This window comes from Paroedura picta, chromosome 8, assembly GCF_049243985.1.
Source record: "Paroedura picta isolate Pp20150507F chromosome 8, Ppicta_v3.0, whole genome shotgun sequence".
NCBI lineage: Eukaryota > Metazoa > Chordata > Lepidosauria > Squamata > Gekkonidae > Paroedura > Paroedura picta.
This window is the reverse complement of record NC_135376.1, coordinates 70,713,037-70,731,906: the sequence shown is the minus strand read 5'-3', so window position 1 is coordinate 70,731,906 and position 18,870 is coordinate 70,713,037. Positions and strand designations below refer to the sequence as shown.

General features: G+C 40.1%; 1 protein-coding gene across 1 annotated transcript in view; it reads left to right on the top strand.

Annotated features, from left to right (window-relative positions):
* Positions 1-6,043, top strand: part of PCGF5 (polycomb group ring finger 5) — a 40,639-nt gene extending 34,596 nt beyond the window's left edge. Inside the window, exons 7-10 of the mRNA XM_077350317.1 lie at positions 999-1,097; positions 2,882-2,971; positions 4,991-5,050; positions 5,488-6,043. Coding sequence (XP_077206432.1) covers positions 999-1,097; positions 2,882-2,971; positions 4,991-5,050; positions 5,488-5,535 — 297 coding nt within the window. The 3' untranslated portion in view covers positions 5,536-6,043. The remainder of the gene's footprint in view (positions 1-998; positions 1,098-2,881; positions 2,972-4,990; positions 5,051-5,487) is intronic.
* Positions 6,044-18,870: the final 12,827 nt, after the last annotated feature.

Here is an 18,870-nt window from a genome sequence, read left to right as displayed (position 1 = left end):
CTCTTGTTGAAGTCAGCATTGTGTAGTGGTTAAGAGCAGCAGTCTCTAATCTGGACAACTGGGTTGGATTCCCCAATCCTCCACATGCAGCCAACTGTGGAACCTTGGGCTAGTCACAGTTCTCCTGGGGCTGTTCTTGCAGAGCAGTTCTCTGAGAGCTCTCTCAGCCCCAACTACCTCACAGGGTATCTGTTCTGGGGAGAGGAAGGGAAAGGTGCCTGTAAACTGCTTTTGGACTCCTTCAGATAGTGAAAAGGGGGTTATAAAAAATCAGCTCCTCCTCCTTCTTGCAGCCTCTGTTTCCCAGGCCAGTACCCCCCCTCCCCCATCCTAACCTATTTCTACCCCCAGAGTCTGGCTTAGAGAAACATATCTGGAGGCAGGAGCAAGAAGGAGAAATATTAAGCAAAGTCAACCTCACCATCTGTTCATTTGAATTTGCCCCACACTGTACAGCTCTTCAGCAGTCCTTCATTTTAAATTATAAGTGTACAATTGAATACAGAGTTTGGATTCATGGATTTGTTCCATGAATTACATTGTCAGAGTTGCCTTCCATTAAATAGCTAATTTGTGAACCAGTTGTTTGTAAAGTTTAACATGCATCTTAACAGCTTGGTAGACTTGAATTTGCAGCATTTTCATAAATACTGAAGTATCACCATAGGAGCATAAATTGCCCCAAAGTTTCCAGGTTCTTACTTAATCTAGCGTACTGCTTGTGTATCTAGCCCACTATTGTCTATTCTGACAGGAATCAAGGCTGTGAGGTCTCCAGCAGTGGCATTTTTTCATCTCTGTTACTTGAAATCCTTTAGCTAGAAATGCTGCAGATTGTATTTGGGACCTTTCACATGGGGCTATGGCCTTATGTTCTCGCTAATGACATCAAACAACACAAGTTTGTTTTTCAGTACAAGGTTTTGGGACCCAGCCAGATGAGATCTTATGTTTAAAATATGCATCTGAGTTTACAGTGCTTGTTTCTTTGCTGTTAGGGATTGATGAAGAAATTCATCCGGTGTTCTACACGAGTGACTGTAGGAACTATCAAGAAGTTCCTAAGCTTAAAATTAAAGCTTCCAAGTTCATATGAGGTATGAAGATAACATCTCAAAGGTTGTAGACTCCCTCATGTAGTGGTTTTGAATTTAAAGGTTCAGCTGTACAAGGGGTTGTTGACCTCCAATGCTGAAGCCAGAATGTGGAATTAACTGTTGAATCCTATGCATATTTACTCAGAAATCAATGATGTGAGGACTCGCTCGCCACCATGTGTGCATAGAATTGCAGCTCCAGTGTCATAACTAAAAGTAAATCTTCTAGAACTGTAAATTATAAATTAGGCATTTGATTTAAAAGAAGAACTATCGAAATATGGAATTGGGTTAAGATTATTGTTCATAATCCAAACAACACAGGCCTTTTATGCGCTGGTATTTTCCATCGCTTTTACTGTGCGTTCCCCTTGAGTGTATTTTTCTCTTTTGCATGCCAGCTCACTTTCACTTTACAGGTGGGTCATGCGTTTATTTTGCTTCTGCATGAATTTGCTCATTGGTCAGTTATAGCCAGGGAGTGCCTTTTGAAATTGTAAGGAGAGATTCTTAAAGCTGCTTTCATTTCTGTGGTGACATCTTAATAGGTGTTATATTTTCTTCTCACCGAATTATCCATTCTGGTTTTGTTTTTTGCTTTCGAAAAGTTCATGTTTTAAAAACAGCTGTATCGTGTTTTCAAAACAAAACAAAAACAGTCAACTTAATCAGCATGGCAATTTCTGTGAGAAGAAAAAGAAATAATGCCCACAGGTAGTTTTGAACTCATAAAGTTCTGATCCTCAGGCTGGCATCTTACTAATTGAGGTATACAGCCTAGGTTGGAATCCATATGCTTTAGCATACAGCATACAGAGGTTTCCCTGGTGTTTTTTTTTTTTAATGTCAATGCATTGCCTTGCTTGAATTGTTTTTTAAAAAATAATGCAACTGTATTGAGTTCTCTTAATTTAAAAAAAAACCACAGAAATGCACAAGATGGGGGGAAGGGCAGACAGCAGCTCTGGAAAGCATTCCTCAACCCTCCCCCCCCCCCAGCCACACACACACACACTGTGTGACTCCTTTCACTTTAATTGGGACCGCTCAAATTAAAATAAGAACATGGAAGAATGAGGTAGCTGATTTGAAACACACAATCAACCTCACAGTTGTAGCAAAATATCACATGTGAAGAGCTGTTGGTTAAGGGAAGAAATTTTAATTATTTTTATATTTCATTGGATTTAATTATGGTGCCAAACTTATAGGAATGTTTTTTGAATGGACACTATTGAAGATATCGTAAACTTCAACCAGTAGACTTCTTTTGCAGTTGGCTTTTCATCCAGATGCATTCCAAATCTTTTGCAGAATTGTTTTTTCCGCAGAGTTCATCCCAGAAGAAAAAAGTGTATGTGTGTTCATGAAGCAGTAGAGAATACTATTAAATTGCTTCCCTGACTCTTAATTCTGTCTTCACTCTGCATTTTCTGTCTTTGATCCAAAGATGTGCATAAGGACATAGTTTACATGCCAAACTCCTTTTTCAGTCCCTTCAAAAAGGGATATTTGAGTCTACAGTCAGAAATGAAAGAGAAAATATTTGAGAGTTGAGTGGATTAGGCCCGTTTTGTTTTTATTTTTCTCTAACTATACAGTGATCATTATCTCATTGGTAAGTTGTACTCAGAAGTTGGTATGCTTTCCACTGTTTCCACTTCCTCTTAAACAGTGGTAATGCATTTCTAAAAAATGTTGCAGAAGCTGCCAGGAAACTGTTGTTACGACTTATGATCATTCTAGGGTTTATTGTACTTGTTTTTCCCCTCTTCTTTTTTCAGTTGGATGTACTATGCAATGGAGAAATCATGGGTAAGGATCACACGATGGAATTCATCTACATGACAAGATGGAGACTACGAGGCGAAAATGTAAATAAATATGTATTTTTATAAGTTTTAAGTTGTGGTTTTGTGAATTTGTAACATTTTACGGTGTATGCTACCATATATTTATAGAGTCTAATATATTTATAGAGCCTTTTTGTACATTCTCCACATTAAAAAAAAAAAGAAAAACAGAAATTCTCTAGCGTATGCATTCCGGACAGACCAGAAGGCCTTGATTTAAACAGGTGCCCAAAGTTAGAACGTAAATTGTATGCAGTCCTATCTAAAGGTAAAGAAAGAAAGACAGGCACAAGTAGTCATTTGGAGCCTGTGGTACAAAAAGTCTCAATAATTTTATTTTGGTTTATTTGTGGGACTTTATACCCCGACTCTCATTCTAAAATTTGCAGAAAGGCAAAATATATAACTATAAAACAATTTATAGAAAAGGCACTAAAAACATCTATAAAAGTTATAACAACCTAATGAGGAGGAGGGTAGGAATTAGTCAATAGTGTAGCACCTAAATCTCTGCAGGTTAGGCCATTGGGAAGCTATGAAAAGGGCATTCTGTAACTGAATGTTTAAAGGAAATAACAGCCTTATCAGTATACATGTTCAGAAAGATGTATCGGACATAAGTGCTGCCATGTTGCTGTGGAAGTGACCTAGGCAGGTTGGAAGCAATTGGATAACAGGATTTTGTTTAAACGTTGTGATTTGCTGAGCACCATCCGTCAGGATATGTGCTCGACTAATCTAGATGGCAGTGTTTGACCGTGAGCATTATGTTTTGTGTTAAACTTTAGCCATAGTTGCAGGAGAGACTGTTCAGCCCCCAGCTTCTTACAATTTGGCAAACTAGTAATTTCCAAAGTCAACATGGCAATAATTCTGTAATAATGCAAGACGTGTAAGTTTATGTACAGAACAGCTAGAATGTTCTGTGCTCATTAAACTCTTTCATATTCTGTTATTAGCATTGGAGACTAGCTGATATCACATAAATCTCAATGCATTACTGTGTGGTTAGTAATGTACTTATGTTTTCACCCTGCCTCTTACATGTTCCAAGTGGATTTATTAGAGTAGGGAAGGTGACTGGTTCTAAAAATAATAATAGATCTGGTTAGCCAAAGTCCAGTAAGAATGCTTACTTTTAAACTGAAATCAGTTGAAATTGAACATAGTTATATTTGGCTATTATTGCGCCTTTCTCTACAAGAAGAGATCTGTGTTCTTATATTACAATGTATAATCAGCATCGTATTATTACTTCAGTATGACATTTGAATATGTGTTATGTCTGTTCATGTTCTTCTTTTAGCACATTCTGTAATACTTAGCTAAAAATAGTTCTCTAGATTACTAACAACTTTTAAAACTATTATGGCCAGGCTTTACACTGAAGCCGTTCTTCTACAGGCAGTGAAAATTAAATCTCATGTTTATGTTTTCTGTATAAATGCTATTTATTGCGTGACAATGAGTCTATTTGCAATTCAAGTTTTTGCTTACTTATATCTACATGATGTTCTTCATGTCTTGAATCTAAAGATTCCTCTTTCCATGAAGAAAGTAGTTTTGCTCACTTTCCCCCTTGTTGCATGGGTCGCAAATCCCTTCCCCCCTGATCTGCACCCTCTCCTGCACCGATTGAAAGCTGACTCCAGATAAATTAGGGTCTCTGTTGAGAGGCGTCTTCTCTCTGGAATCAATTCTGCAGGGAATTGCAGAGCACCTAGAATTAGTGGAATGCCTTCTACTCACACACTAAAATCCTTGAAGCTAACCTATGTGTATTAAACTCTGGATACTTTTCTTATTTAAAGATATAATTGTTTATGTAATTTTAGAAAGTGTATGTCTCCAACAGACATTGATGCAGTAGAAGTTCAGTCCATTTGCCTATTAACACTGAGACCATCGTAGTACCTGTATTGACTGTAAAAGCCTCACATGGGGGAGGGGGGAGGGGGGAGGGGAATAAAGTAAATGACTGATAATCAATGTCCAGTTGTGGATGCCTCTTATCTGATCAGAAAATCATCTCCTTCGCAGTTTCGGTGTCAGAACTGCTCATCTTCGCAAGTCTGCTCACAGGATGGCTCTTTTTATCAGGTAAGAGGCACTCCCGACTGTACAATTGCAGTCATTAATATCACATCAGTGCATTCTCTCTTAGTCAGGCCTGATGGGAGGTGGGTGTCCCTGAAGCTCCATATTATAAAGCTCTTCCATCAGAAATGAAACCTTGAAGGTCAGAGCCTCAGAGTGCTTTTTAAATGTTATCTAGGGAGTAAAAGAACTTGGAGATATAGCATCCATTCAGTATTTTTTATCAACATTAGATGCTACATTTCCATTAGCATTTTGAGCCTTTCCTTTAAACTTCAGTTTGATTATCTGAGTCCCTTAAAACCAAGCACACGTTCCTTTTTCACGAGTTAGTGTTACCAATCTGTTGATATATCTCCTAATAGTTGTGCCACTCTTTATATTTCTGTCTATAAACAGGCATTGTTTTTATTTGTTTTATTTTTTCATTGTGGTTTTAGTCTTACCCCATGGTACTGCAGTATCGACCCAGAATCGACTTCGGTTAGACCAAAGGGCCAGATCCCACTGAGATTAAACCTGCACTATGTTTACCCATCGACAGATTGCACAATGAATGGATGTGCCTGGACTGGGGGGGGACGCAACCAGAATTTCAGCATGTAAATATGGACTTCTTGTTCAACTGTCCCTTTCTCTCCCCCCTCCTCACCCCAATTAGAGCAAGCCAAGTGCCATTCTGCTACTGAAACATCCATAAGATATCTGTGGTATCTAAGTCTGCAAGTCATAAGCAAATTGTTCGGTGTATAGTTAAGTCAGAATCTCTGGAATAGTTTGCTACGCCTGTTAGAACTCGTCCCTGGTCCAGAATGTGGATTCCATCATTAGAAGCAGCAATGCATTCGTTCACATGTGATGTTGCAGTTTTTTCACATTTACTATTTTATTGAATAATGTTGTTTAAAAGAAGTACTGTATGAAAGGTTAAAGAGTATACCTTTGGAAATATTTTGTATATAATATATGTTGAAAGACGTGGTTATTGTGCCACTACTTTTTTGTTTCTTGTTCAGTTTCTCACAGATCCTGGTATAGCTCGCTAATTAGTATGCAGCTGTCTTTTGAAGCTTCTAAAAAATTAGGTTATTCGGAGAAGTGACACACAATCATTACTGAACTGAAATTGTGCATACAGGCACTCACAAAATGTCTCCTAGTCTCCTTGCACTAGAGTGTATAATTTATCTAGCGTTTTCAAGTTGAGGAGTACAAAATCATGCACGTTCAGCAGGTAAGGTTATTTGTCTTTTTTAAAAAAATCCAGTGCATTAAAAAAATGTATACATGCCTTAGGGATAAATGGGAACTGTCATGTAAACTTACTCTAAAAAGTATGCGCTGGGTGTCTTTGAAACTATTGCCCTTGCAAACTTCCCCCTGAAATTTCTATTTTTCTGTTTGTAAAAATCCAACCCAAAGGAATACTGAAATCAGCAGGGCTAAATGAATTGGGACCACTGTGCTTAAATAATCTTGTGTCAACTGACTCCATAAAACACATTATCATAAGCAGATACCCCCATGGTTTGGTTATCTGAAATATGAAATCCACTGTATGGTTGGTTGCCACATCTGAAAATGAAGTAGCTAAATCTATCTGATCAAAATTTTGGGCTATTTAGGGGAGAGATGGATGATGTTAAGAGATGGATGATTGCCTTAGGTATCGCTCATACATTCTTTTCATTTCAAATGTTGCATTGTGGGTTTGGATATCATAACAGATATTGTAATATATCATAGTTTGTTTCCTGTCTTCCATTACCTTTACACAATGAAAAGCCAAATAATAATACAAATTTTAATAAACACAAGTACCTGCAGCATAAATTACATACTATGAGTAATAATGGAATTATTCACTTTAGGAAGCAAGGATGGAATAATACTTTAAATCTGGCTTGTTAAGGACAGAGAAGATTTAGAACATGAATGGTTTTAGGCCATTACCTCTAGAGGAGTATTGTGTACCGGCCCAAGATCAAATCCAGACTCGCTTCTCAGAACCCACATAAAAGAAATGGAGTCTTCAGTAAAAGATATTGACTACCCAGGAGGCAACAGTAGGGGGCCCCTTGGCTGTGCTTGTGGCCTCATCCCCATGAAATCAGTGCTGCCAGATATGATAAGAGGGTGCCTGTAGTGGTGGCAGTACTGATTGCATGTTGGATCTCGTTGGCACTGCAGGAGTATCTCACCTAGATTCACCTGCATTCTTCCCACACCAACATCCTTTATACAGTCAATTAAATAGCTCCTTGGGTTCAAGAGAGAACTCATGCCTGCTCAGTGAGAGTTTTAGTTGGCCCTTTCCCTTCTCCAGTGCCATATCTAAAAATGCTTAAAATTTGTTTCATGCTAAAATCAGTTTGTTATACTGCACATGAAAGACTGTTGTTCAATAGGAATAAGTTTAAAGCACCTTTGGGCTCATGAAATTAGTTATGTGATTCCTAGATCACATAACTGGTATCTGCCATTAGATGTAATTGGAAGGGCTAACATGGGTTCTACTGTGATATGTGTCTCTTTCTATAGTTCTGCTTCTCAAGAAGCATTTTCCTTACCTCCATGAGTTAGTGTAGGAGGTAGAGATGCCTGAACTCAGAACATATTTACAATTCATGCATCTTACCATGGAAAAATATGTAAGGCACACCTTTAGAGGGCATGGAAAGGAATGCAAATGCCACTAGTTTACAAAAGAGTAATGCATGATTGACATTTCCAGGATTACTACCCCCCCCCCCTTAGGGTAGAATATCCCTCAGCCTCAGCTCTCATTTCCTATTGCCACTTGAAGTGGTGGCAATAGAGAAATAAATAATCCATCAAGCCAACAGTGTGATGCCACTTTTGATTTCCCTCAGAAACAACACCAGTCTTCTTCAAGAATTTTCCTGTGGTGATTCCTAGAGGGGTGTGACATCACTTCCAGAGGAAGGAGAATGAAAGTCACATCACACTGTCACATACATGGTCCTCCACGCAGGTTGCCTGGCTGTTTCTAGCAACTCTAGATATTACTGACGTCTTGGACATTGAATTAGGTGAAAGTGTGCCATCCCCAAATGTCTGTGCCACATACCATCTGTTTGTTAGTAGTGTACTGATGTACTGATCTGTACTGATGCTAAACGCTCATTTACTAGGAGCAAATATTGGTAATTTATTTTCTCTTACCAATGCTCTGTTGTTTCAAGGATTGTTGAAATTTGAACAGGCACTAAAACATCCTGAATTTTGTTCAGATGTAGCCTATTCCACTTTTATATCTGAACTATTTTTAGGTGTTATTTGTTGGCTCATGGGACACTGTTTCGAAACTTCATGCTAACTGACTGAAATGCATTCTCGGACTTTATTTTTTTTCTATGGCATGCTTGCTTGTGAGAATTAGGACAAACTATTTTCAAGTCCAGATGTGATAAGGCTCATGTTTCCTCTTACATTAGAAGAAATGTTGCTTTTTGCTGTGCATAAATGAACATTTGGGGTCTGGATACAATAACTTTCTACGCAAGTTCAGGAAGTTCAGAAATTTTGCAGCTGAGAATGAATGCTGATTTAATTTTGTAATGCTTAATTTTTGTAACCTAGATTTAGGGGAGCACATGAATCATGGAAATTAAAGACATCCATGTTCCATGTGAAACTTGGAGCCTTTAAATTTTCCTTGCTCATATAACCTTGTAGGTTATGCCTTGGTTGGATCATTCTCCAAAGGGCCAGCTAGCTACAGGTGTCTTCTGTGGAACTTCTAAGTACTTTAATGAAGCATTCTACCCACTTACACTTTGACCTCTCCTAAAATTGCATGTGCAACCAGAATAAATTCAGGATTGATTAGGGATTAGTATAACCCACACAAGCTTTTATGTGCCAAAGATTATATAACTAAATCCAAGCTTGCTGAGTGTGTATGGAAACTTCCATATCGAGCATTAGAACCAGGAACAGCTGGGGAGAAAAATATCAAATCTGACAATAGTACTACTTTCTGCTATGATTCACTTCCTATGATCCCTTGCACATGCAAAAGTTTCCTTTTCTTTCTTTACAAGGTTATTATTCCATGCATGTATCTTTCCCATACATGGCCAGAATTCAAATGACAGGGGCCAGGGGTCCATCTTGGGGCTGATAACACCATTATAAAAGCATTTGCAGTTCTTTAAAAATTGCTGCAAGGCCCTGGTCCAGATTGGGGGTGTGGCACAGCAATCCCAGGAGTAGGGTTGGGTGCTTCAGCATTCGAAGCAGCTGTTTCCTCCCAAAGCAGTCAGAGCCGCAGCACCGGGGGGGGGCACAGAACTCTGTGCCTATGCGTGTGTGCCGACTGGCGCACCAGTGCCCGCGCCTCCCCCCCCCTGCCACGCGCTGGCTGCTTTGGGCGGGAAAAGCCGCTTTGGATTCCGAAGCGCCCAACCCTACCCAGGAATTCTCCCCCTTCCCCGATGCCTTTTCAAGTTTAGAAACAGCTACTGCAGGCTGTTTGTGAACCTGAAGCAACATGGGGGAACAAGAGTTCATGGAGCCACTGCACATCCAGTCTGGATCAGACATTTTTAAATAACTGTTAATATTTTTTTTTAAACTGGCATCTGTGGTCTCAGAAAAAAACTGTGGCTTCTGCCACTTGTATTTTGGCTCACAGTGGCCCAATCCACACACAATGGATAATGCACTTTCAAGGAGCTTTTGCAGCTGGATTTTCTTCCTCTAAAATGCATTGAAAGTATCCCACGTGCAGAATACTCAGTCTCTCATCTTAACCTGGGCATTGAAACCCCTGCAGGTCAGGTGCAGAGAGCTGCAAGGTGGCTGGCCTGCAAGCAGAAACGGTCCTGCACTGAGTGCACAGCAAGAGGGCAGCACACAGGTCCCAAAATAAACAAATAAATCCCCATCTAGGTCTTAAAGCCAATAGGCTGTTCGACCAGAAACAACAGCACTAAAAAGAAAAAAAAGTTATTGCTGTTCACTGTTCAGTAAAAATAAACAATGTCCAATGGCAGCAGCCGCATATTTACACACATCTAATGTTATGTCCAAATCCACGTCTGCTAACAGAGTCATTAAATGATAGTTAGAGGAGTGAACAAGCTTCTTATTCAGGTGAGGTTCCAGAAATTTTCTCCTCAGACCTTAATAAATGACAAAGAAAAAGAAGAAATGCTTGATATTTTCTACTGAAGACATCACAGCTACAAAATCTAGATCTTCTTTCTTGGCCAGCAACCAAATTCTGCCTATTGCAAAAGTTTAGTGCATACAGGATAGAATAAGAGATCATGTTACATGTGTCATTTTTGTTTCCTGGATTGATGCAACTAACTTTTATTTAGTTGCTACAATGTTAAATCTCTCTCTCTCTCTTGTACAAATACAGGGCAAGGCGATTTTTTTGCTTCCACTAACAAAATCTAGACTAGCTAATAATATACTTTCAGCACAGGTCTCGTGCCAAATGATTAGCTTACTTTTTGGATGGTGTCCAGTCTCGAATGCCTATACATTGCAGTTCTGTTAGGTTACGAACATTTTGATAGTGCTGAAACTTTCAACTGCAAAAAGCCCACTCCTGCACTCCCATTTATTCAAATCATTTATACAAAAAGTACTCCTAAAAATGTTTCAGGAGGGTAATCTTTTGGAACTGAAGTTTGTGCTGCCTCAGGACAGTTAAACAAAAAATAGTTCCATGCCTATTGTGATTCTTGCCAAAGAAAAGTATTGGACTGAACTTGCAGGGTGACATAATCTCCCACTGTGCTTTTTATAGCAGCATCTTTTATGTATGAGTATGTGACAAGAATAAAATATATCTGAGGCAGGAGGAGAAGAACATAAACAGTTTGTGCATGTTTCTTCATAAGATGGGTGATAGACAAGATTAATAATTTGGGAATAAGGGGCCCTGAACAGGAAATGTTGTTTTGGTTGCCCAATGTTTTGTGGGATTTTTTAAAATGTAAAGTAGCTTGGTGGAGAAGTAAGTTTTTGGGGTGAAGGGATTTCTAGGAATGGCATTTTTTTTCCCTCCTGGGACAGTATACTTTGCCGCCATTGGTTAACATTGGGAATGCTAGACTGTGCTTGAAGAATTTCTCTGCTGCTTTAGAATTAGTCCCGCAAAGTTGTATAGGTTTTAAAAAGAAAACACTGAAGTGTTTACAGGGTTTAAAATCAAAAGTCATATTGGTTGCCTCCCAGTCAAGTGAGCACCGTAATAACGAGGGTCTCATTAATGACAATTTGCGGAAAAGTACAAAGGATGTTATTGCCGGTGCTTGGCTTTCGTTTTCAGTGTTTAGCTATCCCTGGCCTATTTTAGTGTGCTGGTCAGTCTTTCAAAATCTGTAAAGCACATCATACTGAATAAAAGTACTTCAGACTTTTAACAAAATAGCAGCAGGGTTTAATTACATTACCCTTTGAAGCCTGAAAATATCTTGGAGTGTCAGAGCAAGGTGGTCTTACCCGTTTTTACAGAATGTATTGTTCGGGGCAGTTTTTAAAGGCAAAAATGCACTGCTTTCAATAACCCCTGCCCAGCAAAGCAATACTAAATGGTACAGTTTCATGTTCAATGACTCTTTTCCAGCGCAGTTCTTAATGTTAAGAGTTGTCTGTTAAAATCTGCCTCTCAGACTAGCAGCAGATCTATGCTGTTGTTTTCTAGGTTACAAACAAAGTATAAACTGCGGCTGTTACACAGTTAGCCACTACAAAGAGATACAATGCTGCACACACACACATATTGGACTGAATCGCTCAGTTATTTGTATTGTTTCTGTTTCATGTAACCTACCCTGAGCCTTCAGGGAGGGCGGTATATAAATATACTAAGTTAAAAAAAATATTCCAGGCTAAATGGTGATGGAGAAAGGCAAGGGTCGAATTCCTATGCCTACTTAGTTGGCAGGAAGCATTCTGCAGGAGGTTGGACTAGATGACCCTGGAGGTACCCCCCCCCCAATTCTATGATTCTATCCCTGAGTTCCAAGTGACTTGTTTCTGAGAAAATATGCATCAGCTTGGACTGTAAGTGTCCTTATGTAAGATGATGATCTAAGTCAGGGGTAGTCAAACTGCAGCCCTCCAGATGTCCATGGACTACAGTTCCCATGAGCCCCTGCCAGCATTTGCAAATGCTGGCAGGGGCTCATGGGAACTGTAGTCCATGGACATCTGGAGGGCCGCAGTTTGACTACCCCTGATCTAAGTAATGACAAGAGGGATCCGGTTGACATGCATAGTAATGCTTCGATACTTCCTTATGTCTGGTCTGATGGTTATGAGTAAGCTACCATAGCTGCTCTTGCAATATCTTAATACATAATATGTTGTTGCTAATTTTCTTTGTTAACATATGGAATGTTTTGAGTTTTTTGTCCAAAGTGGGAACATCTTATAACAAACCTTTTTGTGGTTGTAAAATTCAGCTAATGAATCATTCAAATTGAAGTGAAGAGAAAAAAAAAAAATCTTACCGGGTCATTTGTTTAATGACTTAGTCTGACCTACTTATTAAGAATATATGTATTTTTGTAAAGGAAATGCACTTGTAAATATTGAATCTGTCTTGTTACCTAGGTGTTTGGTTTCTGAACAAAAATGCTGCTGCTTAAGGGGATCACCTAAAAAAAATTTTTTTTTAAGTTTTGTGCTCAAATGGATTTTCTTTGGCTTGGTGGCATGTTTCTTCTGTCCATAACTGAATGGTTACAACTTGGCTCAATGCATTTTCATATCTAGACTTCACCAAGTACGTTTTGAATATGCCACAGAATCTCTCATTAAATCTACCCAAAGGCACACTATATAATGGTGCTTCTTTCATCTTTGATATGGTCTCCTCTCTGCTCAGCAACATTCCTGGGTTGTTGCTGCTGTTATGGTATAAAGAGAGAAAATCCTGATTTCATTGTGAAGGTCACATTCAAGCTTGATGTGTCAGTGAGAATTTTCAATATTGCAACTCATAATCTGACTGCCAACTTAATTTTTTTTTGTAACGTTGAACCTTTGAGCAGGGACCAGGAGGCAGAGTCAGGGTAGACAGAGGAAAGGCAGAATCCAGTGTCTCAGCATTGGAACCTGGGGGATACCGGCAAGAAAGGGAAGGACCTGGAGGACTTGGACTCAGAGGACCAAAAGAAGGGTGGAGAGGTACAGGTGGAACCTGGCAGACTCTGCAGTTAATTGGGCTGTTTAAGGCCTGTTCAATAAAACAATAAAATATTCAGTGCAGATTCCAGTCGTGAGGAATTAAATACAGTTGCTGACTCTGGAGCACTGGGGTCAGGAGGCAGAGAAGGGAGGGGTGCAGTTTGAGTAGGACAGGGAACTTAGCAGAGATGTGATGTCATTCCAGAACTTCTGTTTCTCCTAAAATATATATTATGCAGTAGAGTCCGCTGCCATTTCCTGTGGAGGGAAACCATCTCTGTAGTCTGGAGGTTTGTAGCCCCACTGACTTTTGTTGGGTGGACTTTTGGGAGAGACTTTTGTTGGGTGGACGAGTGAGATCTTGGATGCATTAAATGCCATAATTGTAAATCATAATTTATTCTGAAACCCAGTTAGTAGCAGATATAAGTGAAGTGAAATGAGAAGAAAAGCCCCTCAAAAGAAAGTGTAAATGCACGTTTTTCCTGGAGCAGGGAGGGGTGGTATACCTGGTATGGCATTTTTGAAAAGCTGTTCCCTAGGAAACTGCTGTTGGAGCACACAAGGTTTCAGCTGCAATTCATGAATGACTAATACAAAGAGGTGTTTTCAGCAGAGCTCTTTAACAACTTTGGGAGGGGGAGCTGCTTCTATGACTAGTCCCAGGGATGTGTGCAAGGGCTGAAACCTTGTTGCTTTTCTTCTTTCTGTTTGAGACAGCCGTTAGCGACTAAGTGTTCTGTGGAAATGCACCAGAACACATTCTGATGATTCCAACTTTCATAACTCTATATGAATATGCACCATATTTTCAGTAGACCTACAAGACTGACTGAAGTACCCATCTTCTGGACATCAGAGATCTTGTCTGGCGTCCAGCGCTTATTGTTAATCCTGGTGTGGCCATATATTCCATTGGCAATGAATTATACCAAAGCTGTTTAAAGTCTTGTTTTGCCTTTGATCTCTAACTGCTTTCTTTGAGCTGTGTTTCAGCCCTCGGACACATTTGCATTCCCTGAAAACAGTGGAAGAGTCTGACTGTAGTGGCCAATGCAACATAGGACTTACATACCACCTAAATTGGGGTGCAGATATTGAGCTGACTTTGAGTCTAGCACATGCATGTTAAATTTTATATTAAAAGGCAAAAACTGCCAGTAAGATTCATAGTGCCATGAAAATGGTGTAAATAGTTCACTGTAGTATAATAAACATTTTTGAAAGCAATTCTGCAAACTGCACTTCTAGACCACAGAAATATGTACTAACCCAGGGGTAGTCAAACTGCGGCCCTCCAGATGTCCATGGACTACAATTCCCATGAGCCCCTGCCATAGCTGGCAGGGGCTCATGGAAATTGTAGTCCATGGACATCTGGAGGGCATCCCTGTACTAACCTATCCACTCGCACTGACCTGTTTTACTAACGTGAAGTAAGTGGATGGCATAAAGAAGGGGAGAAGGGGCAAATTATCCTCCAATTGGTTCTTTCATGGTCACCTAGCAGAGTCATACTTATCCCAGGCAATCAAGTGAGTAGCCATTTCCCTGCCAGTCAAATATGTTGTACTTCTAATTTATTTGACCTACATACCATGAGTGTGCTTCAAACTCTGCTCAGTGCTAATATCAAGGATGTCCAGAGGCACCATTGTTAGTTGCTGAAGGAAACCATCTATGGACCAGATGCTGCAATATGCTTCTAACCCATTTGGATAAAACCCAAGAAAATCGAGTTGGGCAAGTTGTATAATGACTCTGCTTGTTAGCACAGAACTGCTCCTTTCTGAAAGCAATAAATATATTCATGTTGTAACATCTGTTGTGCAGCATACAATACAGGGCATTTTGTTGCAGTTTTGTTTTCTATATAATTTATTTTGTGCTATAAAAAGAATTCTTTGGTCTAATTGAAAATTTGTCTGATTTGAGTGAATGTGTTTTCTGGGTCCACGTTGTGCCATATCACTACCATCATAAAACCACAAATACAATTCAGCTGACTTGAATCTTGAGTAATCCTAACTGCCCACGACTCTTGTCGCACTTAATTTCTGTTCGTTTTAACCCATCTCTTGCTCTTCTGGCATGATTAGTATACAAACTTTCTCCTGAAACTGCTTGGGGGGTTCTTCAGAGACGTATGATGGGCAAAACTGCAATCAATACACAGACCGCAGAAACGCTTTTAGGATCTCAGCCTCCTTTTTTTTACGTTTTCCAATAAGTTCTGTGAAGGTATTGGTTCTGATTTACAACTCCTGTTAATAAACTTAAAGTCTATAGCCATAGAGACTCTAGAGATGCAGCTGCTTATGCTTGGAGAAGGAAGGGAGTAAAGAGTAAAGCCAAAGAGACAACACACAACATCTCCATGCCAGCAATGCACAAGGCTGCAGCAAACTAGGGGAGAAACAAGGGGCGCAAACAAAAGCTGCCCATAGGCTATGATAGGTCATATGCCCCTTTACATAAATCCTACCCATTCCACACATGTTGGATAATGCTCTTTGAATGTGCGTTTGCAGCTGGATTTTCCCATGGGAAACAGGAACATCTACTTCCAGAGTGCATGGAAAGTGCATTATCCAACATGTGCGGAATGGGTACATCGATTTTGTCAAAAACCTGTTGCAAACTTGAGCCGGATTGCATACATGTGCTTTCGTGTCATTCGCTGTAACATCGAAAAAATAAGCGCATGTATTTGAAAGAACTTGGAAGTGTTTTCCCCCCAAAATAGGGAAATTTCAGACCATTTCACAGATGACATGTTTCTGCCCAATCCACGTACATACAAGCTATGAAAAAATAAAATTGCAATATATATTTTCCTCCTGCAGACCATCCTGAATTCTCTTCCTCGTTTGCCGTACTTCTCTCTTGACTCAGCGTCACCTGGTGCGTTCTACACAGTTTCCTCAACACGACTAGTTTATTTACAACACCGAGTAATTGCATATTCTCTGCTTTCTGCAAGTACTGCAGTGCTCCAGTCTGTCAAAATTAAAGCACGGGACACATTGCTGTGTTTCATGAGCTCAAGTGCAGCTTGCAAATGCCCTGCTGCTAGGTAAAGGACTTGCCATTAAACATGGGAAATGTGTGGGCCCGTCTTTGTTACATGCAAGAGCCTTTTCCTGTTCCTTATTAGCTCACGGGGAATGAGAATTAAACATTCAAATACTTTGGGATATTGCAAATAACTTCTCCACGTTTTTCTTTTTTAAAGCACTGTTAATCTTTACTCTTCCATTTATCTCTAAATATACACATTGTTGTTACGAGAGGAAATGAGAATCCCTTTGTCTAAACAGTTCTGAAAGGCTGGGGAAGCGTGTTTTTGAATATAAGAATATTTTCTCTTCTTCCCTTATTTTAGTGGGACGCATGCCAACCTTTTTATGAATTATGAATGCAGAAGGCTCGTTTACAAATGAAGTTGCTGGAATCTTGCCACTAGAGTGAGGAATTTGCATTGCAGGATGCCAGCGCATTTTTGTTTAAGTAAGAAATGAATGATTAAATCACTTTTTCCATCAAAGGGAAAATTCCATGCAAAGAGGGGGGGGGGTGAACATACAGAGATATTGCACACAGCAAAACCACCTGTAGAGCTAAAATGGTTCCAATCATTCTTCCTTCATAGCAGAAAAGGGTAGACTAAATAGAACTGTACCCAAAGTGGATTACACTCTGAAAAATAATAGAAAATAATTCAGATAGACAGGAAACTAGTCTAGGCCAGGAATGGCCATACTGTGGCTTTCCAGATGTCCATAGACCACAATTACCATGTGCCACTGCCAACACAGGCTCATGGTAATTGTAGTTCATGAATATCTGAAGGGACACATATTCTCCCCCCCCCCCCCACTCTAGCCTTTTTTTATTCATGGGCAGTAATGTCCCAATCACCTGGAAAAGAATGAGGAGGGAATTTGACAGCTGAAAGGTGCTTTGTCTATATTGCGCCATAGTGGGCATGAGAGAGAGGGGGGAAGATAGTAGTGGCTGTAACAACCATGTCCTCAGGAGCCAGTGTAGACTTGCTGCAGAGCACCTATAAAAGGAGTAGTTTGTTTTAAGGAGGACAGGAGACCATGCACAGAAATTTCCCATGTGGGCTCCCCATTGCCAGCGGGCACACTACTGCATTTGCAGTGGTGGTAAAGACCACACAGAAAGTTATTACCATGTGGAAGACGCTTCTGAGTCCCTGCTAAGTAAAGAAGGAACAGGGATGTCGATCCTGGCATCTGCTAAGCCATACAAAGTTTCTGGATTAGCCAAGCCTGATAATAAATGGCCAACTCTTTGCTGTTGCCTAATATACCTCCGGCTCCTGCTTCCAGAGTCTGCAGCTTCCCACACTTCCTTAGTCTAGATTCGGGTGTGACTATCCACATAGGCAGGCCTAGTTTGCAGCAAGTGTTTGGAACAGAGACTGGACAGAGGCTTCTGGAAGGAACCAAGCTTAACAAAGTCCGGTATAGCTCCAGTGGAGTGGATTAACCTTGAGGTCACTACACAAGGAAAACCACTGCAGCTAAATGTAGAGGAAAATTACAGATTGTGTATGATAGCCCATAAACCAAGCCTCAGGATGGTTGTTGTTGTTGTGGGTGGGGGAGGTCCACGTGTGTGTGCAGACTGAGGAGTTGTGAAACAATGGGAGGAGAGGGAGGGAGCATGCCATCCTCTCTGCAACTTGACTACCCAAGTTGTTGACCGTTGTGTGGCTCCCAGCAATGGCCATCATACCGTAGTTTGATTGGTAGCAGAGATGCCCAGGGCAGGGAAAGGCTTGAGCATACCCTTCTTATGTTGGACTTTGGTTTCAGATTTCCCCATCCTTTAGGCTGCTCTACCTTTTGGCCAAGTGAGGTGTGCATTGGCATGAGTGTGCAGTTAAGCACTTGAAAGTCCCATTGAGTTCAACAGGACTCTTAAGCATCAGATTTCACACTTAATAGGGCAAGTCACTTTGGCTATAATGAACTTTAAAATATGAGAAATCTGTAATAGGAAAGGAGGAGGCAAATCAAGATACATTTAGGAACTTTTCGAACGAAGGGTGCAAAGGAAGAGGAGAAAAAGGAGAAACAAAGGGTGCAAAGGAAGAGGAGAAAATAACAAACATGACCTTACATCTTCCTCATGGCTTCCTTAGGGGCAACCAAGGAATCTGGATAATCAGTGAAACAGAAGATGAACAAGGTCTATTTGCATAGTGTTACAAAAGACTTTAGAAAAGTATCCAGTACATCTTCATTTAAAATGTTAAATTAAAAGTGTATACAATTATAGTGCTTATCTTATAGAGTATAATTTTTAAAGTTATAAGCACTATAAAAGCCAGCATGGTATAATGGCTAAAAGAAGCAGACTCTAAACTGGAAAGCCAGGTTTGATTCCCCATGCCTCCACATGCCAGCTGGGTGACCTTGGGCTAGTCACAGTTCTCCTGGAGCTGTTCTTACAGAGCAGTTCTGTTAGAGCTCTCTCAGCCCAACCTACCTCACAGGGTGTTTTTTGTGGGGAGAAGGGAAAGGTGTTTGAAAGCCACTTTGGGACTCCTTTGGGTAGTGAAAAGCAGGTTATAAAAATCAGCTCTTCAGAAAACATATTTAATAATCTGG